General features: G+C 43.6%; 2 protein-coding genes across 2 annotated transcripts; one reads left to right on the top strand and one right to left on the bottom strand.

The window, feature by feature from the left end:
• Positions 1–2,435: 2,435 nt before the first annotated feature.
• SNU13 (small nuclear ribonucleoprotein 13) lies at positions 2,436–14,445 on the bottom strand. Its single transcript, XM_037844968.1, has 3 exons — positions 14,323–14,445; positions 6,884–7,004; positions 2,436–3,680 (listed from the first exon to the last, which is right to left on the bottom strand). The coding sequence occupies exons 1-3, from the start codon at positions 14,323–14,325 to the stop codon at positions 3,418–3,420; spliced, it is 387 nt and encodes a 128-aa protein (XP_037700896.1). The 5' UTR covers positions 14,326–14,445; the 3' UTR covers positions 2,436–3,417.
• A 1,511-nt stretch (positions 14,446–15,956) lies between these two features.
• LOC119542539 lies at positions 15,957–21,894 on the top strand. Its single transcript, XM_037847338.1, has 2 exons — positions 15,957–16,172; positions 17,389–21,894. The coding sequence occupies exons 1-2, from the start codon at positions 15,957–15,959 to the stop codon at positions 21,892–21,894; spliced, it is 4,722 nt and encodes a 1,573-aa protein (XP_037703266.1).
• Positions 21,895–24,659: the final 2,765 nt, after the last annotated feature.

Raw genomic sequence — 24,659 nt, 5'->3', positions numbered from 1 at the left:
CTACTTGCTGTCCTCTTACTGTGACCTTGAAATATATGAAGATATATACATTTTCTATTACCCTGAGGCTTTGGATTCCAGTAAAAGTGAAATGAAGTTATTCCTCTTGTTTTTTCAGGGGAGCTGAGGGAAGTTTAGGAAGAGGAGAGGCTCTAGTATTAGAAGAGGAAAGAGGAGGGAGTGTCTTTTCCTTCTGGCTCTTCCCCATTCTTCCCGTATCCTATTTCCTCCCTGACTCTGCTGCTGCTGCTTTTGAAGAATGAGCCTGAGGGAAGGAAGGAAGCATCAGGAAGGCCTTCTGTCCTCCGAGGGTGGCTTGAGATACAGGGGCTTGTAGGTCCCGTGTCCTTCAGAATCCCAGGACTAGAATGAGTTCCTCATAGGGAGGAGGGTGTAGGAGGAGTCAAATTGCTCACTTGCTTTTTTAAAAAATATTTTTTATTGTGAAATATGTATATAGAACAGTGATAACTTGCAAAGCACAATTTAACAAGTAAAAGAGCAAATTTCAAAGAATTTTATGGGTTAGTTTCACTTGCTCTTTTTAACTTTCCTCTTGATTTTAATTTTTTTTTCTTAAATCATTAAGGAATGTCTCAGGTGTTTGTATGATCCAGTGGTATCAATCACATTCATAATGTTGTACTACCACCACCACCACCCATTACTAAAACTTTTTCATCACTCAGAAATTCTACCCATTACCCATTAACTGCCCACCCCCCTGACCTGTTACCTACATTCTGTCTCTGAATTTGACTATTCATTTCATCCAAGTAAATCATATAACATCTGTCTTTGTTGGGTTTTTGTTTCATTCAATACGATGTCTTCAAGGCTTCATCCATGTTGTAGCATGTATCAGAACTTCATTCATTTTTATGGCTGAATAATACTCCACTGCATGTGTATGCCACATATTGTTCATTCATCCATCCATCGATGGACATCCTTCCACTTTTTCGCTATTGTAAATAATGCTGCTATGAACATTGGTGTACAAATATCTGCTTGAGTCCCTGCTTTCAGTTCTTTTGGGTCTATACCTAGGAGTGCGATTGCTGATCATATGGTAGTTGTTTAACTTTTTGAAGGATCACCAGTTTTCAACAGCAGCTGCACCATTTTACATGCCCATCAACAATGTACCAAGGTTCCTATTTCTCCACATCCTCACCAACACTGTTTTTTCAATAATAGCCATTCTAGTGGGTGTGAGGTGTATCTCATTGTGATTTTGATTTGTCAAATTACTCTTGCAAGAGATTTTCAGCTTTGGATTTTTCGCTCTAAACTTTATAAATTTTCAACTGCTTTTTTTGGGAAAAAAAGTTATATTTTTTTCCTTTTAAGTGAGAAAGGTGGTTTACTTTGTTATTTCTCATTAGAAAAGGTGCTTTTGAGGATTCAGCAAGATAATGCAAAACCATTTAATATACTAAGTGTTCATTCTTATTGTTGAGGAATTAGACACCCCCCTTAAATGAAGCATGCTTGAGCACTCTGGATAGAATACTCCAGTAGCTTGGAATCATGCTAGTTAGAAGTAGGCGAGTAAGAATGAGTACTGTCCCTAAGCTTGGTGTGGCCCTCCTGGCTGGTGAGGAGCCCTCGAGTTAATTCCCATTTTTTCTATGCACTTTTGCATGGCCTTACCGAAGTCTAGGCTCCTCTTTCCCATTTACAAAACAGAAAGCATGGAAGAGTCCAAGAGTCATCACAAACACCTACCATAGCTGGACAGGTGATTTGAATATTAGAAGGAAAACCCCGGAGGTCTGTGATAAATGGCAGCTGAGTGATCAGTTTTTCTGTAAATTAGTGGTGCTTGCCTTCCTTGCCTATTAAGTCCTCAGAAGGGTTCTACTGGGTAGGGCCTAGTTTCCATTTAGATGGAGGTTAATTTCTTAATTCTGCCCCTCCCTCCAATTATTTCTGTAAAAAATAATGTACAACCAAAGTAAGCCACCTGAAATTACCATCCACAAATAATAAAAGAACCGCTGGAGTATAAACATTGGCACAACCTGGGAGAAATGACAAGCCCAGTAGGCTGAGAATAGGTCTTTGCAAGACTGGGTAGTAGGGTGGGTACAGGGGCCCAAGTTGGCCAAGAGGACTAAATATAATCTATTCTCATTGAATGACCCATCTACTTGCATCTTGGAAGAATTATCCAGCTCTAAATGTCAGCAGCGCTGAGGTTGAGAAGCCCTGTTCTAGAGAGCACATAATGCAACAGATACAGCATGGAATCAAACACAATGTCCAATGATAAGAATTTGTGCAAGACAAGACATTTTGAACTGCTGAACCAGAAATCCTCTGGTGGGAGACGCTTTCTTTTCCACAGCCTCTTCGTGAAAGTTTGAGAAGCTATAACTCTAATAACACAAAGCATTTCTTCTATACTCAAGAATCAGGCATTGCCACTCTTTAAATCAGAATATGAATATATGTCTTTATTATGAAGCTCACAAGAATGAATGACACGTTAGCACTATCCTTCTGATCTGATGAAGTATACACGTGACCCATACTGTGGCAAGAAGCAGAGGCGAGGGCTCTCAGAGCTGGGGCAAAGTGTCCACTGAAGAAATCCTCATTTCACGAAGAGAGGATGCTGCCTTGGACTCAATAATACCTGCTGCATGTTGCAGCCAGGTCTCCATGACCTTACCAGAATCCTTCATTCCAACACCAGCTGACCCTCTTTTCTTTTGCTCCTCTTGACCCCATTAAGGCCTAGGTCAACTGCCCCACTTGCCAGGCTGCTTCTGGAATCCTACAGCACATCTCTTTAGCATGCTGCTGCCCTGCCACTCTCAGGGCACCAGTGGGGGTTGGTGAAAGAACACAACGTCACATTACCAAAAATAGTGGGGTTACATTAGTAACTGATGCTTGGACATAAACCTAACCACCTCACAGAACACATGCTTCCTCTCTAAATGACTCAGAATCCCCTAGAGAGCAAAGGAAACTCCTTGATTTTTTAAAATAAACATTTTTGGAATGATTCTGTATGCCAGGCACAGAGACATAAAGTGGACAGTGTTTCCTTCCATCATGCTCTCTTGTATGCCTGCAAACAGCAGGTATCCAGGAAGCCAGAGGACGACAGCTGGAACCAGATCTCTATCCTGGCTCATCCCTGCCAGTGAAAGTGGCCACCACTCTCCTTCTAGTGGGTATTAGTTCATTTTCAAAAGGGAGGATAAGAGGATTGGGGATGGGGGAGAAAAAAGTCTGTAAAACAAAACACAAACAATCCAACAATCTAGAAACCATTTGGGACTACAATAAATTTTATGACAATAAGAAGTAGCTGAAAACACTACATGCCAACATAGACAATATATGATTTACTACCCCCGGGAAGCAGTCAGCTGGGAGAGCGTGGCAGAGGCCACTGGTTTACACTAAAAGCCTCTCAATGGACTGCTGAATGGACTGGATCTGCTGCTTCAGCTGTGAGCCTTCCTTGATGGTGACAGAGCAGGCAATGACAGGCCTGGAGACGCCACAGGCCCGCCCCAAGGCCTGCTTGGAGCGCACAAACACATAGGGCACATTTTTATCTTCACACAGTAGTGGAAGGTGTAGGATGATTTCCAAGGGCTCAGCGTCGGCAGCCATCACGATGAACTCAGAGATGCCTCTGTTGAGGGTTTTGGTGGCTTTGGAGAGAACAAAAGATGAGGCCAACAGGTGAGGCAGGGCTGCAAGAAGGTTATTTCCCGAGAAAAGAAAAGCAGGTCCCAGAAAACTGGGCAAAACCCCCAGGCACAAGCAAGTCTGTCTGTATTCTGCAACTACCCTAGGAAGTGATGAGGGATTCAATCAGCCATCCTCTATGTCTCTTTCTCAAACCCTACATCAGTCTCATCAGTACAGTCAAAACACAACCTGAATCTGACCACTTCTTTCCTCTCTGCTACCACACTTGTCCAAGCCACCATCATCTCTCACCTGTTTGACCACAACAGCTTTCACACAGGTCTCTGCAGCATCAGGCAGAGCAGTGAAGCACTTCTCAAACTATGTGTGGTCAAGGATCAAGATTTTCCCCTCCCCAGCTGCTGTGGGAAAGCAATACTTCTGGAAAGTTCATAACACATGTGACGCACAATGCAAGTTCACTAATACCCCACAGCATTGTTTGAAATGCTTATTCCTGATTGCTTATCTCTTTGTGGCCCACCCTGGTCCAGGGACCACACTCTGCACAGTCCTGGAGCAGTTTGAATCCTGGCTCTCACTTTCTTTAGACATGTGGCCTTGGGCAAGGTGTTTAACCTCCCTTAGTTGCATCATCTGTAAAACTGGGATTATAATTCTATTGAATAGGATTCTTGTAAATATTAAACAAATTAATAAGAATAATGCCTGTTATGTGGTAAGTGTAAAAATGTAATAGTTTGTGTTACTATAGTTTACTATCCACACAGGAAGTCAAGCAGGGCTTCTTTCAAAAGGTTAACTCAGATCATGTCAATCCTTCTGCTTAAAATCTTTCCTTTTTTTTTCTTAAACACCCAGAGCAATATCAGCAATTGAGGATTCCTCCCGGGAAGATGGCTGCCTGTCAGCATGGCTCAGGAATTGTGAATAGCAAAATCCACCCTGGGAAGGTGCTTGTGTTCATCAAGCCCACCTGCCCCTACTGAAGAAAGACCCAAGAGATCCTGTCAAATGCCCTTCAAACAAGGACTTCTGGAATTTGTCGATATCACAGCCACCAGTGACATGGTGATTCAAGATTATTTCCAAGAGCTCACAGGGGCAAGAATGGTACCTTGGGTCTTTATCAGAAGACTGATTAGGTGGATGCTCTGGACTTACAAGTATGCAGAAGAGTGGGGAACCAGAGACCCGGCTAAGGCAAAGTGAAGCTCTAAAATAATTACAGCAGAGCTGACTCCAATGATGCCCCCCTTGGGAACCGGATGGCCTCACCAATGAAGACAACACTTCTTGGTGGATGGATCTGGGGCCATTCTTATCCAGCTCCAGCAACTGTTTATTCTGAAATATAGTTATTATCATCATCATAATCATAATAGGGGGAGTGGAATATGGGCAGGGGGAAAAGTTTTCCCCACACCATGGGGGTGAAAAGACTGATGGACAGTCTTGGGTTTCTTCTGGATTGGCCTTTTGGGCTCCAAAAGACCATGACAAGTTCTGGTTTAGGATTCATCCATTGACCCAAAAGATGTTCTTTTCGACATGTTTTTCTTACTGACTGTTCTCCATGTGCTAGCACTCCTCTACATCTAAACCAGTGTTTCTCAACAACAACCACATTTATTCCAAGCCCCCTAAGATGGATCTGTATTTGGTCTTTGGTACTACCCGTCAGCCAAAATTATTTTTCTTAGCTTGACTTTCTAGAATTCGCATTATGAAATCAACAGCTTCTTAAATGTGTTTTTTCAAACTACATGCATATCTCCCTTCACTATCTTCACCCCACCTTATCCCATTTTGAGAATCATTGCCCTGAGCCAGTGTTCTCAACCTTGACAACTTAAGAGTTCTCATGGGAAATATGTAACAATTCCATGAAGTTGAGAAAACTCTGCAGGAAAATTTAAGCACTGTCAGACTTCACTTGGTGTCACAGGGGTCAGAGACACAAGTGTAGATGCTGCAGTCAACTGGCAATATTCTTATATAAGCTTGTCCAGGTAATCCTGAATGAGTGTGTATTATTCTGGAGTATCATCAAAATTAAAATGCAAAATTAAAATTCTCATAGAAATCTTGTAGCTCTTTCCCCCAAGAATATGAGAAACACTGTCCTAAATGGTTCTCAATTTTTCTTTTTCCACTCTTTGAAAATTTAAGAATCCGTTACACCATGCAGTTTAATTTTGTGTTCTAGAATTGCAAGATTATGTTCATTTCCTTTTGTGTTCTCTAGTATGAATAATTTCTCTTCTAATGAAAAAAAAAAACCCGTAGATGATGATTGTTACTTTTGTTAATTTTTTTTCCATGTCTTAAGCTTTTAAGAAATGGTATTAGTGTAAAGTACACATACTTAAAACTATATTCATGTTTGCCCCCACCTTTATAAATAAAGGCATGTGTTGCTGTCAAAAAAAAAAAATCCTTCCAATAGTTTCTCATCCCACTCAGATTAAAATACAAATCACTAACAATGGCCTACAATGTCTCTTGTGATCTGACGCCTAGCTACCTCTCATTCCTTCACTCAGCTCTAGCCACAGGGGCCTCCTTACTCTCCCCTCCAGCAAGCCAAACCCACCTTTGTACTCTGCCCAACACCCCACCCCCCTCATGTATCCAGTTCTCTGCTCAAACTTCACCTTAGAAAGACCTTCCTTGAATACACCATCTAAAAAGAACTTACCTCAGCCATTTCCATCTCTCCACCTCAGCAAACTACTTGGTTTTGTTGAAATAAGAGTACCCTGTATTATCCTTGGGGAGAAGTATTATGTTATATGTAATTATTGTACTAAAAAATTCCTTGTTCAAAAAACAAAGTGGATGTTTCTGAGAATTAAACGAATGTAAACTCTCCATATCAGAGATGTTCAAAAAAACAGTAATATCTTTTGCCTTCTGGGGGAGGTCACAAAGTTAATACACAAAGTCTGTACAACTGACTTTCAATGGGCTGTCAAATGAAACAAGTTTACATATAGAGAAAAAAAGGAGGTCAATGTAACAAAATGTTAACAACTGGTCTAAAAAAAATCGTAGCCCACTAACCTTCAGCATCTAAGGACAAAATGCTGTCCCCAAGTCCTCCCACTGGTCTCAGTATCCAGCCTTCCTCCTAAACTGAAAATCTAGCCCAGAGACAGGCCCCTGCAACACGCCCACAGACCACCTTCTGGTGCCTTACCCTCATTGGCTCCTTTACGAAGCTGTTTGTAGTTACACGACTGCTGAACAAGGTCCAGTAGTTTCTTGGTGAGGTGGGCATCTGCGAGGGGATAGGCTTTCGGATTGACATCAGCCTCAGTCTGGCGGGAGGGAATAAAACGATTGGTCAAGCTGAACCAGAAGTTGTTCCAGACAACTTACAAAATACTTCTGCTCCAAACACGACTTAACACTGCCCTGTCCACTCTCCAGCTTAGAAAAACACGAAAAAAAACTTAGAAAAAAAATATTAGTCGTTTTTTTTTAAAAACAAAGTTAGCAATTATTTAAAATCTAACACCAAGTTCTCTCTCCATTCTCCATTCTGTATTCAAATTTCCCTCTGTCCTCAGTGAAAACCCTAGTTCCCAACAAACCAATGTATTTTCTTTTGTTCTAGCCTACAATACATACAAAATGGTTCCAGAATTGCCGTATCACTTCTACCAACAACAAACTCATGAAGGCCAAAATTTCTTTTTGTTCTTAAAATATACCCAATTACAGCCATACATAGTAGTAAATGGCAAAAGTTACTCAAATTGTAAAGTTGAAAGAGGAGGGCTGGGAGCAGGTATAACACCAAGGGAAGGATGGATGACAACGACTGGGACTGTGTAACATAGTGAAGCCTAGAGTGGTCAGTGATGGTAACCAAATACACAAATGTAAAAATGTTTTTACATGTGGGAGAACAAATGAATGCTAACCTTGCAAGGTGTTGAAAAAAAATAGTATTGGGGAAGAAGTACAATCAATGCAACTGGAGTCTGGGGTTAACAGTAACACTGTAATATGCTTCCATTAAATGTAACAAAGGCAGTATACCAAAGCTCAATGTCTGTGAGAGGGGGGTGTAACAGAGGGGTACAGGATTCTTGGTAGTGGTGGTGGTGTCTGACCTTTGTATTTTATTTTTACTTTTTCTTTTACTCTTTTTACTATTCTTTTCTTTCAATTCTTTTTTCTTTTTTCTGAGTAATGAATATGTGTAAGTGCTAACTGTGGTGACGAAGGCAAAACTATATGATGATACTATAGAACATTGATTGTACACTGTGGATGACTGTATGGTATTTGAATATATCCCTATAAAATTGAAGGGAAAAAAATAAAGAGGGACACAAGTGCTGGAGAGAACTTGGAAAGAGAGATGTATGTATTCACTGTTGGTGGGGAAGTAGAATGGTATAGCCTATCTGGAGGACAGTGTGGTGGTTCCAAAAGAAGCTAGGTATGTGGGTGTCATAAGGTCCTGCAACCTCATTATGGGGTATATACTTGATCTGAGAGCAGGAACTTGAACGGACATTTGCACACTGGTGTTTATGGTGGCAGTATTCACTATTGCAATGGATGGAGGTGGCCTAAGAGTACACTGACTGATGAACAGAATAGTGAACTGTGGTGTACGCATACAACAGGATATTGAGTGGCTACACAAGAAGGAATGAAGCTGTGAGACATGCAACTAGGTGAATGGCTCCTGAGTACAACATGTTGAGTGAAGTATGCCAGAAACAAGAGGACACACATTGTAATGCCTCTCTAATATGGACTAACTACAATGTGTAAACTCTGAGAACTGAATCTTAGAGCACAGCTTATCAGGGGAACGCTTATTGCAATGGTCCCTAGATTGTAAGCTCTTACAGCAGTCACATCTATTCCTGAGTTGTAATGGTAATCTCTAAATCCTGTGATGCTGAGCTCCTTGTGTATAACCTGGTCGGTCTCTGGAACTTTGGGTCTCAGGTGTGACACCTGAGACTCAGAGCTAGAGCTTAGCAGCTATGAATGTCAGTATTACTCCATACAGCAACTGCTGAAAGAGCTGAAAAAGAGTTCAGACTTCATTTAGAAATATGAACAAAGCAGATCTGGTTAGGACTAAGGCAAATCAGGCCAAAGGGTAAAGGACGATAATGACTGGGTTTTAAAACTATAACTTTTGTGTGAGACCAAGGTAGGAGATGTTTATTTGGTGCAGGATCTATATTTTCTGTAGCACACTAGATAATTTAACTTGTACGATCAGTTTGTTTGAACATCATTATTGCATGGAGCTTTGAATGGAAGTGGGATTTGGTGAATTTGTATAGGCTGGGGTGAAATCCCGATACATCCCAGAGTGATATGGGCAGAGAGTAAAAGTGTATTTGCGGGCCCCCCTCCCCCCGGTGAGAAACTGGGGAGAAATGTGGAAGTGTTGGACTTCCCTACCTGGGTTGTTGCTGGTTTTCCTGCAAACATTGAGGACTGCCAATTTAGTGGGCTGAGCCCTCTAACTGGGGGCTTCTCTTGTGGGGCTTGTTGCTCCAAGGGAAAGGTTAAGCCTACTTGTGGTTGTGCCTAAGAGTCTCCCCCAGAGAGCGTCTTTGTTGCTTTGTTGTGCCCCCCCCCCCCCCTCAAGCCCACTCGGCAGTTGAACTCACTACTCTCCTCCCTATGACTTTCAGGGTTGTGAATCCCCCTGGCAACACAGGAAATGGCTCCTGGGGATGAGCCTGGACCCAGCACTGTGGGATTGAGAAAATCTTCCTGACCAAAAGCGGGAAGAGAGATGAAACAAAATAAGGTTCTAGTGGCTTAGAGATTTCAAATGGAGTCGAGAGGTCACTCTGGAGGGTATTCTTATGTGCTATATAGATATTCCTTTCTAGTTTTTATTGTTTTGGAATGGCTAGAGGGAAATACCTGAGGCTGTCAAACTGCAACCCAGTGACCTTGGCTCTTGAAGACGACTGTATAACTATGTAGCCTGCACAGCATGACTGTGATTGTGAAAACCTTGTGGCTTGCAATCCCTTTATCCAGTGTATGGACAGATAAGTGGAAAAATGGGGACAAAAATTAGATGAAGAATAGGGTAGGATGGAGGGGATGGAAAGTTTTAGGTGTTCTTTTTTGCTTTGATTTTTATTTTGGAGTAAGGAAAAGGTTCAAAAATTGATTCTGGTGATGAATGCACAACTGTATGACAGTGCTGTAAATGACTGTACATTGTGGATGACTGTAGGGTGTGTGAATATATCTCAATAAAACTGTATTTTTTTAAAAAGTAAATGAACAATGGGGGGGAGTGGAATGGAATGTTTTGGATGTTCTTTTTATTTTAATTTTTATTTTTTGGAGTAATGAAAATGTTCAAAGATTGTGGTGATGAATGCACAACTATATGACAATACTGTGAACAACTGATTGTACACTTTGGAGGAATGTATGTTATGTGAATATATTGCAATAAAATTGCATAAAAACAGATTTGAAATTAAACAAAAAGTTACTCAAATTGACTTTTTCTTTGTGGTTCTCAATTTGATACGGTATTATGTTCTTTCACTTGTTTGTATTCAATTTGCTTTCCCCCTCACAGCTTCCCCTATTATTAATACCTTGCATTAGTGTTACTTTTGTTTCAGTTAATGAACCAGTACTGATATGCTACTGTTAACTGAAGTCCATGTTTACATTAGGGTTCATTCTTTGTGTCGAACAGTTCCACGAGTTTTGATAAATGCCATGTTATGCATTTACCACTATAGTATTATACAAAACAGTCTGACCAACCTATTCACCTGCTCTCAAACCCCCCAAAACCACTTCTCTATTAACTGTCTCTATAGTTTTGTTTTCCATGCCACACAGTTGAATCATATAGTATGTAGCCTCGATTTGCTTTTTAAAAAAAAAAATTCTTTAAAATTTTATTTTTCAAATATATTAAATATCTGCATGGTTCAAAAGTCAAAACACTGCCAGCAAATCAACTCAATGTTTTGAAAACTGGTAAAGGGAAACAAGCAAGCATTTTTTCTGCCTTTCCTATACAGTTTGTATCACTAGTGAACAAATAGCAGATGACAAGTTTCTCTTCTATCATTATTCCACCTAATAAATAAAAGAACAATACAAGTAAATATCACCAACTTGCAATCCATAGTCAATGAATGGATCTGGAGAGTAACAGCCACCAACATTACAAAAGACAACCAGATACTGTGTGACCATTGCCCCTCTTGACAAATAAGAAAGACATCTATGATCAAGCAGCCACGAGAAAAAGAAAATAAAATTGAATCTTTCGAAGCCGTTATTTCCAACTTCCAATATGGAGGAAATACAGAAGAAAAAAAGAACATGTTAACCAATACAAACACAATAAGTAAAATTAAATTCTAACACTAGATATTTGATGTTAAGGTATTAGATTTTTAGATGCTATAATGGCGTTGTGGTTATGTTATAAATTGTTACTTTATAAATCCATACTAAAATATTTGTGGATAAAATGACATGTCACTGGGATTGCTTCAAAATAATCCATGTAGGGAATGAATTGGTTTAGTGGCCTTTTTCATCCCTTTCACTTCATTCCCACCTCTCAAGTTAAACATTTTCATTAATTTCTCGTTTGTCCTTCCATGTCTCTTTATATATATACATTCATGTATTCTGCAGATCCAGCCTCCATATTTCATCATGTGCACCCAGCAGTCTGCCCGTGGCAGTCCAGTATAACCCTGGTTTGTAGCCTGGACGGGGCATGCAGCACCAGGATGACAGGTAGATGACTGCCCAGTGGGAATAATCACCATCATGTCTGCCTTAGTGAGAATCCACAGAAATGCCCCACCTTTAGGGGAGCAAGATACCACAGGACCAGATACTACAGGACCAGATACCAAAATGCCTGGTTTTCTCCCCAGTATACCCCACTGAGTAAACCAGTAATAGTTCCTGGGAAAAGGAGAAGAATTAGGTGAGGGCTGTAATTCCCTGAAGAAGCGCCTCACTGGGTGAGAAGAAAGGCCAACCCTCCCCCTTTTTTGCTCTTTTAAATACATCTTAGAATCAGTATCTCAAGGTACACACACACACACAAAAGCCTCTGAGGCTGTTTGACTTAAAGATTTGATGCAATCCCAATAAGGTGGGGAAACATCTTTAGGATACAGAATCTGTCAATCTATTAAAATACATTTGCTGTTTAGTACTTTTTAAATAAAGCTTTATCCATGAAGGTTTAATATCTTTTAGATTCCTTCACAGAAACTTCATTTCCTAGTGTACAAAAAATTTCTTGCTTTGCAATGAACTGGTGTTGAACTTTAATCACATTTTTAGCATTGACTCAGATGAATGAAATTTTTCTCCTTTAATCTGTTAAGCATTTTAGTCTCCAAGTAATGTTTTAGCTGTGTGTTACATGCCCTGATATGTGGTATTTTCACTATTGTTCAGCTGTTTCTGAATTTCTAATATAATTTTTTATTTGACACATGAGTTTTTTATATCTTCATTTCCAAACATAAATTAACTTTGTTATCGATTTCTAACTCATTTGCATTTTAGTTGACAGCATGGCCTATATCATCAATCTTTTAAAATGTGTTGCTTTATGTTCCAGTAGGTGGCCAGTTTTCATAAATGCTACTTGCTTGAAAAGCGTATTCTATAGTTGATGGCAACAAATGTTCATTATATTCACTCTGTCCACTATGGCAAGTTAACCCATAGCCTTGTTCAAATCCTCCATTTCCGTACTGATAGTTTATCTGCATGATCTATCAATTATGTAATTTAAAGAAAACATAATTGTATATCTATTTCTCCTCATAATTACTTCATGTTCACTTTATTTGTACCTTATTTTGTAGCCACCCTGCCTTTACTGATGCCTTTTGCCTTAAAATCTTTCCTTCTGATGTTAATATACACTACATGACAGCTTATTTTAAAAGCAGGATCTTTTTCATTCATTTTACTTTCAATCTTTTAGTAACCTTTTGTTTTAGATGTTTTGTAAACAGCATGTAGCTGGATTTTTCTTTCTTACTATTTTTCAATATTTCTCCCTCTACTGGTTTGGAGTCATGTATCTTTATTCTTTATTACACCTGAGAAATCACAACATGTGTCCTTAACTTATCAAAATCGAATGTTCATGAAGCCTTCACTCTCCTCCTGAACAACAAAGGACCAGATAATCACTCTTCATCTATATATACATGTTTTTTAAAATCCCAGATATTTTCCATTGTAGCTTCCAACAACCTGTCTCTGGAAATTAGGATTGTCAACTCTCAATAACTATCAAATGCAAAAAAAAGGAGAAAACTTCAGAAGCCTGAACCACCAAGAAGGAGTCATCTTACTGTTTTAGTATTAGTTAACTAAAACAAACACAAAACAAAACCACAATTACCTAGCTTTCAAATATTAACTGAAACTTGTTTAATGTACTGACCTTTTAATTCCTTCAAATGTCAATTAGTGGTCTAATTAATTGAATGAATAAAATCATACCCTGGCTAACTTTATCAAGCTTGATCATTTTGTCTCCCTGGACACCAGACTGCCAAAACCTGCAAGGTTCCTATTTAACAAATACTGTGCATCACTAACTCCATACCAAGCATCAGGACTAGGTGTTTAACATGTCTCACTCACAACATCCTCAAGCATCGTTATCCTCATTTACAGTTGAGGAAAACTGCAAAGTTCAACCTGAAACCATCCAATTCCATAACTGTGTAAGGATGAGCACTGGTTTGGAAGCTTCAAGTTCTAGGCTCAGCCACCCATCTGCTTTAAAAGGGGTGGAGGGGGTGGGTGGAGGCAAGGAGTCCCCTGGGATCCAAGTCCCGCTGGGAGGATTAAACCTCTCCAGGGAAGACCCCTTCTTACCAAGCGCCATCCACATCTAGCAACGAGGCTACACAATTTGGAACTCTCGCTAGATGATTAAAAGTTGAAGACAACCAAGCATTCAGAGCAGCCGCACGTGGTGCTTTCAGGGCTTCTTACTTCTGAGACCACTGCCTCGCAGGAGGAGCCTTTCCTGCGCCCCAGGCAGGGGGTCGGGGTCACTCCCCGTTCTCCACAGTTCCCAAACGCCAAAGGACCCTTTAGGTCTTTGGCACGTGTAACTCACAGCAGACATCAAGTAAAGACCTACGGAGATCTCCCTCTCCTGAACCCCAGCAAAGGGAGAAGGAGTTGATTCAAATCCCAGGGTTCCACACCATTCTCTAGGGATAGCAAAAAAGAAAAAAAGAATGGAACCAGATTTTTCCATCCAGCTATCTTTGCCCACATGGGTTGGTCTCTTTTTCCCAGTCCGGGCCATGTCCCCGCCGTTCACCCGAGGCCTTCAGCCACGCGCACAGATCACGCTGCCAAGCGGTCGGAACCCCGCAGCTACCCGAGTACTAACTCCAGGCCGCGCGGTCGGAAGCTCGCGGCTACCCGCGTTCTAATCTTGGGCCGGCTGCCTGGACCCCCTGGCTGTCCGAGCTCTAACCGCGGGCCGGACGGAAGAGATGGCGCACGTTCGAAACCCCCGACAGGCTAGCGAGTGAACCGAACCCTGAGTTCCCCGCTTCCCGGCCGAACGGCCCGGGGGCACGAACTCACCATGGCTGCGGTTCCCCGGACTCGCTTCTCCTTAAACAGCTCAGCTACCTCAAAGAGAAACGTTCGCTTCGGCCGGAAAGCCGCACCAGGAAAGGAGCGGAATCTGCCGCGCGCTGCAGGAAGGGGAAGTGACGTCACGCGGGGCGGTGGTCCTCGCCCCCTAGGGGGCGCTCGCGCGGAGACTGCCTCGGTTCTGGTCTAGGGGCCGTATTTTTTTATTTTCATCCTATTGTAAACTGTTGGCACAATGAGTTGAACATTTCAAAAAAATAGCTCACCAAAACGAAGGGATTCAATGGTGTCATCTTTCCATTGCTGGCCTATTTTTGACACATTTTCTTGTGCTTTCAAAATCTGACACTACGCTGGTGAGTGAAAGTGTGGGGATAGTTATGGGTAATCCTAAGTGTTTTCCATCATCTTCAGGTATCCCTTGTTGAAGTGTCTGGTGGGAAGTGGAGTTGGAATCCATCGAGTAGGAAATTCAGGAGGAAAAGCAGGTTTGGGGGTGAGGGTGTGGGGGTGTTGAATTTCTGTCAGGTTGGGTTTGGAGATATCTTAGAATACCCGCTTTCTCCTGACCAGCATCCTGCCCTTTTCCCTTTAGATCGCCATTATTTAAAGCTAAACCCACGCTTCAACACGTCCAAGAGGACTTCACTGATCCTTAGGGCAATTCCTCATCCCTTTCCCACAGAATGCCACCCACAATTTGGGACTACTTGGGTCTAGCCAAAATTAGACCATTTGGGGCTAGCTCCAGTTAAAGCGTCTGGACACCTAGAAGTTGAGACCTGGCAGGACCCTGAGGAAGCATTCAATGCAGCCCCTTCATTTTACAGATGGGGAAACTGAGGCCCAGGGAGGGGAAGCTGTTTTCCCATGGTCGCAGAGTGAGGCAGTGGCTAAGAGGGAAATGAACCTGGGGTTTTGGGCCCCTAGCCTGTGTTTTTCCGCCATGTCTAGTTGCTCTCCCTGAGATGTGTTGGGGCATCCAGGCAACGGGAAAGATTTGAAGTGGCTCCAGAAACGAACATTGATTACATCAGAGACTTTCCCATCAAATCTCACTTCTTGCAAATTTGATATGACTTGTCAAAGGGGAAACAAAATGTTTCCAAACTAAGAAATGCCCACCAACACTGAGTCCAAGATGGGAAATGTAAGAAGGGAAAAAAGAAGAAGGGATGCTGGGTGTTCAAATAAGAATACATGTGTTCAGCAAAGTGCTCATTAAATGTTAATGGATAGAGACTTGGGGAAATGGATGAAAATAAGAGGAAGAAAGAAATCAAGCAGACTTTAGGCAATATAGGACTAAGTTCATACATAGTGGGAACTTAGTCTCTTCACTCCAGAGGAAAGAGGGATGTTTAAAATAAATTCCTTCCTTTTTAATCCCTTTTGGGCAGTCCTCCACTGGTATTGTCACCTGCATCAACAGCATGCTAGCCAGCCCTGGGGCTGGATTCAGTGGCTGGAGCTCAGCCTAAGGTATCAAGGTCCTTTGTGAGGTGGCCTGAGTGACAGGGGTGCTCTGAGGGAGGGGCTACCCCGCCCCAAACTGGCTGGGTCAGCCAGACAGGTCCTGCCCTCTGACTCCCCAACATCACCTGCCTGGCCTAAGCTCTGCCATGTTGCTGCCATTGCTGGGCGCTTGTGCCCTGGTGGGGCCATTCCAGGGCTCTGAGTGGGAGCCAGTGCGGGGCCTGATCTCCCAGGATCGCAGCTGCAGGGACCTTCGGTGCTGCGGTAACCTGCTCATCCTCTGCCTGTTTCTGATCTGGCAGGTCCAGCACTTTTGGTGTCTAGTTACCAGGACCCGCCCCAGCATGAGGAAGGCCATCAAGGTGAGGGGGGGCCCTACACACCTCCCACTCCCCTCTCCTCAGCACCATGATTGTCTCAGCTGTTTGCTATCAGGACCCTTTCCTATGCCCCGAGGAACTCAGACTGGTCCAGGAGAGCATGACCCAGGTCCAAACCCCAGGAGTCACCCTGGACACCTTTACTTCCCTCACTCCACACATTCAACCCATCAGCAAAGTCCTATTGACTCCACTTGCAAACCATATCTCAAATCTGATCACTTCTCACAACCTCACCACCGACCACCCTGGGCAGAGCCACCATCCTGTCTCACCTGAACGGTAGCAACCGCCTTCTTCCTCATCTCTGCCCAACTCTCGTGCCCAACAGGAGCAAATCCTCCATGCAGCAGCCATAGTGAACTTTTTTTCTTTCTGTTGATCCAAGGATAATATACATACACAAATCATAAGGGTACAGGTCAGTGAATTTTCACAAACCATACACCATCCATGCACAGCACCCAGATTAAGAAACAGAACGTGACCCATAACACAATAGTCCCTCTTATGCCTCTAGCAATCACAACTATGTTGATTTCTAGTAGCATAGATTCATTTTGTCTGTATGGAGTCACATGGTAAGCTTTTGTGCCTGGCTTTAGCCAGAACGAACTTTTAAAAATAGATCCTAGCACTTCCCTGTGCAAAACCCTGCAGTGACTCCTATGGACACACTCCCCAAATTCAGACTCCTAACTGTGAGTCCAAGGCCCAGCAGGATCTGGACCTGGGTTTCTCTCTGACTTCACCTCCTCGTGCTCTCCTCATTGCTCGCCTACAAGTCTCTTCCCTCAATGTCACTTCATTCGGGTCTCCAGTCCAATGCCACCTCCTCTAAGAGGACTTCCCTGACTACTCCATCTAAAGGAGCAACCCCCACCCCCACTATGCTTTTATTTTTGTCAGAACACTTTTAGATACCTAACATTATATTATATACTTGGTTCTTTTCTGTCTTCCATGTCTAGAATATAGCTCCCAGCAGGGACTTGGGCTGTCTTGTTCATGTCAGTATCCCCAGCACCTAGGGCATTGCCTGGCCCAGAGTAAACTCTTAATAAATACTCCTTGAATGATTGAATACTGTTTACCCTAAGGGAAGTGAATCCCCCTTCCTGAGCCCCTTCACCACGGAGATTGTAATTTTGCTCTATGAGGATTAGATGAGATGATGTGTATGCATTCACACCTGCAGGTGCCATCACAGAAGTGGACAGTGTCTTCTATGAGACGTGCCACTTTCTTCAGACTGGCTCCTGAATCCTTCATCAGTTCCGGCAAGCTCAGGGGCCTGGATGCTCATATCCAACTATGGGCACAAAAGCAGAGATGGGGATACCGGAGGAGCCTCCAAGAGTCATGGGCCCGACACTTGCAATCCTGGCAGCGCCGGGATCAGGGCCCGTCTTGGGATGTCCACAACCCTTCTGAGCCCATCTTTTGCACTGCCTCCTTTTCACACACATGCCTACTATCTCAGAACAGTTCCTGGGGAGCACGGCAGGTACCCTGGCGTCTCAGGGGTAGCCAGACTAATGTGATTTGCAAGCCACTGTTGCCTGCCCCAGAGACATGCCAAAGAGTGGAGCAACCATTGGTCCACTCCCAGGAAGAGTTGGTGCCTCGGGAGCCTGTTGTCAGCGTAAAGTCCTACCCCACCTCCATGACCTTAGCCTCCTCTCTGTCAAACCTCCCTTCAACTCGGAGGCTGCAGTTCTGCTCTGGAGAGTTCCTGCCTGCTCCTTCCAACCAGCAACTGGAAATACCCACCTGGAAGTCCCAGGGCTGCCTGCAAGAGGCTTGGGCACCAGGGAGGGAGAACCAGGAACTAAGCAGAGGAGAGGATAGTAGAGAGACCCAGGCTCCAGGGTTAGGGAACCAGAGAGAGAGCAGAGGGGATGGTGCTAGAGAAACCCAAGCATCTGGGAGGCAACTCCCAATAGACTTTGGAATGGAGGATGATGCAGGGACTGAGGTTCTGGGATGGGGTAACCAGAGCCTAATAGTAAGTGAAACTGATAGAGAGATCCCACCACCAGGGTGGCAGAACCAGGACCACATAGGAGGTGAGAATAGAACTGAAATTCAGGAACTAGGGAGGGAGTTCCTGGAAGGAACTGAAGGGAGGGAGGCTGAAATCCAGGCACATAGGAGAGAGAATCAGGAACAGTTAAGATGTAAAATTGATGTAGAGACCCAAACCTCAGAGTGTAGGAATCAAGATAAGAGCAGAGGTGAGGATGCTGTGGAGACCCAGGCATTTGAGAGGAAGAACAAGAAAGAGGCCAGAGGGGAGGATGAACGAAAGACCCAGGCTCAAGGATTGGGGGTGCAGGACCAGACTGGGGGAGAGGATGGTGCAGAAATTGAGGCAGAAGAGAGGATCAATAAGGACCAGTTTGGAGGTGAGGATGCTGTGCAAATCCAGACACCTGGGAGAGAGATCCTGGGAGAGGTCGAAGAAGAGGCTGGCTTAGAAATCCAGGCCCTGGAATGGAGGAAACAGGCATGGGTAGGAAGTGAGAATGTTACAGAGATCCAGACACCAGGGTGGGAGAACCATGGTCAGGATGGAAGTGAGAAAACTGTGGAGGCCCAAACATTTAGGGGAGCGAACCAGATACAATTAAGACATGAAATTCAAGTGGGGTGGGGAAACCAAGACCTGGGAAGAAATGAGGATGCCAGGGAAACCCAGATATCTAGGAGGAAGAACCTCAGAGAGATAAGGGAAGAGGACTGGGTGGTGCTCCAGACATCATGGTGGGGAAACCAGAGCTTAGTAGCAAGTGAAGTTGATAGAGAACTTAAGATACCATATTGGGGGAATCAAAACCAGATTGGAGGTGAACATGGAGCAGAAATTCAGGCATCAGAGAGATACCAGAGTGAAGATGGAGATGAAGATGGCATAAATACCCTTGCATTTGAGGCAGAGAACCAGAGGCAGTTAAGAGGGGAAAACGATGGCAAGACCCATCCACCAGGGTGGAGGAACCAGGACCAACTTGGAGGTGGGAATGGTGCAGACATTCAGGCATCAGGGAAGAGAACCCTGAGAGAGGTTAGAGGTGAGGATGGAAAAGAGACACAGGAACTCAGAGAAGAAAACCAGAGTCAATTAAGAAGTGGAATTAATGGAAAAATTCACACACCAAAGTGGAAGGAACAAGAACATATTCAATATAAACTTGGCGCAAATACCCAGGCACTTGAGGCAGAGAACTGGGAAATATTAAGTAAAATTGGTGGAGGAACCCATTCAGCGCAGTGGCAGGTAGAGGAGCAGATTGGAGGTGAGAATGGTGCAGAAAATCAAGCCCCAATGAAGAGAAGCCAGAGAGAAACTGGAGGTGAGAATGGTACAGAGCCCTGGGCACCTGGGGAAGAAAACCAGAGTCAGTTATGGAGTGATATGGATAGAAAAACACATTTATCAGAGTGGAAGAACCGGGAGCAGAATGGAGATGAGAGTGGAACAGAAACTCAGGCACCAGAGAAGAGCAAAAACAGAGAAGCTAGAGGTGAGGATGGTGTAGAAACCCAGAGACCTGAGACAGAGTACCAGGGACAGTTAGAGAGTGACATTTATGGAGAGACCCACTCCCTGGAGAAACAGACTAGAGGTGAGAACAGTACAGGAAATCAGGCATCAGAGAAGAGAAGCCAGAGAGAGGTTGGAAGGGAAGGTGGTACAAAGACTCAGATTCTTGGGGGAGAGAAGCCGAGACTGTTAAGAAGTAAAGTTAATGGAAAGACCTGTTCATTAGAGTGGAAGAGCAAGAAGCTGGTTGGAGGGAAGGATGGTGCAGAAATTCAAATACAAGGGAAGAAAAACCCAAGAGGGACTGGAGGTGCTGATGGTATAGAGACCCAGGTGTCTGGGGCAGTTTACCAAGGACAGTTAAGAAGTGAAATTGATGAAGACATCCAGCCACAGGGGCGAGGGAACCAGAACAAGGTTGAAGATGAGGATGCTGCAGCTGTCAAGGATGTAGGGAGCCAGAGAAAACACAGAGCTGAGGATTTTGGAGGACCTCAAGTATCAAGAAGAGCAAACAAGAACCAGGTTACAGGAAAGGATGTTGCTAAGGCACATCTCCAAGTTGACCCTTCTGGGGGTGAGGGGGCTACAGGCAAGAATCTCAGTCTGGCATGGACCCCAGCCCTCCCTGGCTTTGGTTATAGGGCCATGAAACAGAAACAGGGAGTGGCTGTGAACAATTCAGCCTCTGCTCTCTGTCTTGAGACAAGGCTCCTTTCCCACCACAGTGAGGTCTTCCTGCTGGCCAGTGGGGGAAGAAAGCATTTGGCCGGCCAGGGCGTGGCCCCTGCCAGAAAGTACAGAGTAGGGGTCTCTCCAGCATCCCAGCAGGCTCGACCTGGATCCCAGAGAGGCACACGAAAGGACAAAGTTGTGCATCCAGGGAAGGCCTCCAGCCTGACTTGCCAGCTCTGGAACCCACAGTCTCTAGCTGCTCCCCTCAGCCAGCCCTCTGCCTGCCACTCTGTCTTGTGTAGCTCAGCCCCCCAAGCTGCCACAGCTCTGGTGGATGCTCCCATTGCCCTCAACTTCCTGCCCAAGTGGCCAGCCCTCAAGAAGAGCAAACAACTGCTGCTGGAGTCCCTCATGCGGCGGAAGATTGCACACCTGAAATGGGGTCTCCCCCAGAGGATTCTGGAGTCCTATTTGCTCTTTACCTTCTTAGAACCGTCATCCGTTGTTGGAGTGAGGCTCCCTGGATCATACACAAGTCATGAGCTCCAAGGGCAGCAAGAAAGGCATTGTGAGGCCAAGGGCTCCAGACCAGGCATTAAGCCCCCAGAGAAACCCCGGAGAAAGAGTTCAAAACTTCCTACTGATGCTAGAGTCCTGGAGAAGTGTGGACCCCATGGGACAGAGCCACTGGGCAGTTCCACCCACCCTATAAAGCCTAGGAGGTCTAGGCCACCAGGGGGCACCAGAGAACCACAAGTTATCCAGGAGGAGCCTCCTAGGGCCCCGTTGCCTGCCCCCAGGAACCCCGGGCCTGCAGCAGAGTCTAAGGCTGGAAGACCTTCTGGTGAGAACAGCAGGGGCAGGAAAATGGTCAGCCCGGGGGTCTCTCTGATGGCAGAGATGTCTCCCAGTGGAGCAGGGACCTCAGGCTCCAGGGCAGGCCATGATCACAGGAGGAAGGAGTGCCCCCCCTGGGAGGCCTCTAAGTCCCCTGGACGCAAATTTCAGCAGCTCACACACTGGAGAAGAGGAAGCCTGGAGCCCCTGGAAGGCGAAGGGGCTGGGCAGTGGCCGCCGTCTTGTTCCATAGACTCCTCCAGCTTTAAAGGGAGTTTCCACTCTGCTGCAGTGAAGTTGAGCATGACCCTTCTGAACAAAATGTCCTGGTCCCCACAGATGGCCAAGCCCCAGCACTCCGCCCTAAACCTGGGCCTGCAGGATCCTGATCCTACCCAGTTTCCCAGGGTAGAAGATCCACATGCCAGCGAGGGTGGCACTGGGTTCAGCACTTCTTCTTTGGAGAAGGACCTTGAACCATCTGGTTACTGTGGTGCTGGGGCTGCTCTGCCCACGACAGAGAGCCCCCGTGATCCGAGAGCACCTGGGAACCCTAAGGAGACCCCACAGAGTCCACCAGCCCCTAAAAAGTTTGGTTTTATGAAGCGTTTGAAGTGTTTTCTCCAGCGTGGCTTTAGAAAGTAGGTCAAAGGCCATAGACCTCAGGACATGTGCAAAAGAGCCTAAGAATGGCCAGCTCACCCCCAAAGCCTCTAATAAAATTGGTTATTTGGTTCCAGAGGACTCTGATTTCTTTGGCAAATGAACCCCATTTTGGGGGTTGGGATACTTTGTAGGTAGACTCTACCCCATATTTTGAAGGTTTGGGGAATGTAGTCAGCCCAGTGCCATCTCCTAAACACCACCTCTCCCTAGATCCTCATAGTAGGGTCTGCTGGGGTTTCTACATGGTTCTGTTCTGCCTTTTTCTGAGCTAATCCCTATTGAGGCAGGACACTCAGTCTCAGCTGCTTGGGGAAGGAATGGTGCTCACCGTTGGGGACACTATGATTCTGGTCTTTTTTTTTTTTTAAGACAGGTTGCAGGTTTATAGAAAAATCATGCAGAAAGCACAGGGTTCCTGTATAGCTCCACCCCCCACCCCCACTCCCACAACACAGTTTTCCCTATTAACACTTTGCCTTAGTGTGGTACTTTTGTTACAATTGATGAAACATTATTATAATTATACTATTAACTATAATCCATATTTACATTAAGTTTCACTGTTTGCATTGTACAATTCTATGGTTCTTAAAATTTTTTATTCTGGTATCATATATACAACTTAAAATTTCCCAATTTAACCATTTTCAAATATACAATTCAGTGGAGTTAATTACATTCACAATGTTGGGCTATCATCATCCCCATCCATTACCAAACCTTTTCCATCACCCCAAACAGAAACTCTGTGCTAATTAGGCATTATTAACTCTCTATTCTGCTCCCTTCCCCCGTCCTGGCTTCTGGTCACTTGTATTCTACTTTCAAACTCTATGAATTTGCATATTCTAATTATTACAAATAAGTAAGACCATACAGTATTTGTCCTTTTGTGTCTGGCTTATTTCATTCAACACAATGTCTAAAAGGTTCATCCATGTTGTTTTATGTATGAGAACTTCATTCCTTTTCATGGCTGAATAATATTCCATTGTATGTATATATATTCAGGTCCTTTTGCTTGTAAGGAAGGGAACTGATCCCCAGGCATCTACTGTGGTTCTGCCTCTGACCCTCAGACCCAACGCTGGGGTCCTGCTGCCTATGAACAGACTTTGTGGACAAAATATCCCCACCGTACACCTTCAATTCTCAAGTACTGACAGCCATAATTACCTGTTGTTCTGCCTTGCACAGCTGTAAGACATCCTGGAGCTAATCACTTGCTTTAATCAAATCTGAAATTTCTGATTCAACAGGCAGTAGCCAGCTTCAGCAGTTGGGAACTGAAGCTCACAGAGCCTAGATCAGTAAATGCTGGAGCTGGAAATTTAATTCAGTTTCTCCCCTCCTCTCCCTCCATTTCTTTCCTTTCATTTAATTTTAATTCATTGTAAAAGTCATACATGCTTATTAAAGAGAATGTAGTTACAATGAAGCAATGTAGTTATTTTAGGATATTTGTTTTTCTTATTCCTTTTGTTTTGTTTGAAATGGTTTTTTTGGTAAATTTTTTGATAAATAAAGTTAAAAAAAGAATTTAGAAAATTCAAAAAAAGAAAAATAATCCTTAATCCCACCACCCACACAGTTAACATTTTGATGTACTTTCTTCCCACTTTTATTTCTATACATTGCTGCCTTCAGGGTGCCCCCATAACAGTTTGTGCCTGCCTCTACTCTAGAACTTACATTGTGGTAGGCAGCATATAAGATGGCTTCCAATGATCCATCTCTACCTTCTGGTGTTCGTGCCCTTAGGCGATCCCTTCTCCTGGAGTGTGGTTTTGATCTAGTTACCCACTTCAGACAAAGAGAAGATAGCAGAAATGATGGGATATCACTTCTGAGAAGAGATTACCAAAAGACTTTAGCCTCTACCTTGGGCATCCTCTTGTTCTCTTGCTTGCTCACTGACAGAAGCCAGCCTCTTTTTTGTGAGCTTCCCTATGGAAAGTACTGGAATATATAATTTGCCAACATTAACAAAGTATATAGAATAATATTTAATATGGAAGAGGTGTATGATACATTTTTCTGCAAAAAAGCAGTCTACAAACCTTTGTACATTGCACTTGTAAAAATGCACATAAAAAGACCAGAACATATACCAAAATATTAAATTTATCTTTTATTTTCTTCATTGCATATGAAATATTTTATAATGTGTTAAAATTTGTTGAATAAATGCTGACTTTCTTGTTTGCTTATTTATTTTACATACTTGTATATATACTTCTGCAACTTTTTACCCTTAGCATTTTATGAGGCATTTTCCCATGTCAATATCTACTTTTCTCAACCGTTATTTCATAATATACTGTGGAATAACAAGCCATTGTTTTCCAATCTATTCTGCTATGGGAAGACCTTTTTCCACTTAGTCACATTGCCTCTGAATGTAGAAAATACTTCTTGAATTTATCTTCTTTGACATTAACCTGTTGTTGGGCAAGTGGGTGCTAAATAAGTCCGTTTTGAAGGATGGATTGTTATCTTTAATATGCCTATTGGTAGAGCATTTTCTCCTTTTTAGCATTCATTGAGCACTCACAAAGTCCCAGGTGCTGTGTAGCCCTCCGTGAGAGGATATTTCAAGGGGAGCATCTTAGATTCGAGACAAAGGTGCCACGTAAATTTAAAATAATTATAATACTAATAGTTTCTAGATAAAATCCTTGAGGTCATTTATTTTATCTATATCTATATCAATATCAATATCTCTCTACATATTAGAAATAGAT

Source organism: Choloepus didactylus, chromosome 8 (genome assembly GCF_015220235.1).
Source record: "Choloepus didactylus isolate mChoDid1 chromosome 8, mChoDid1.pri, whole genome shotgun sequence".
NCBI lineage: Eukaryota > Metazoa > Chordata > Mammalia > Pilosa > Megalonychidae > Choloepus > Choloepus didactylus.
Note: the sequence above shows the minus strand (reverse complement) of the source record. Positions and strands in the feature narration are given on the sequence as shown.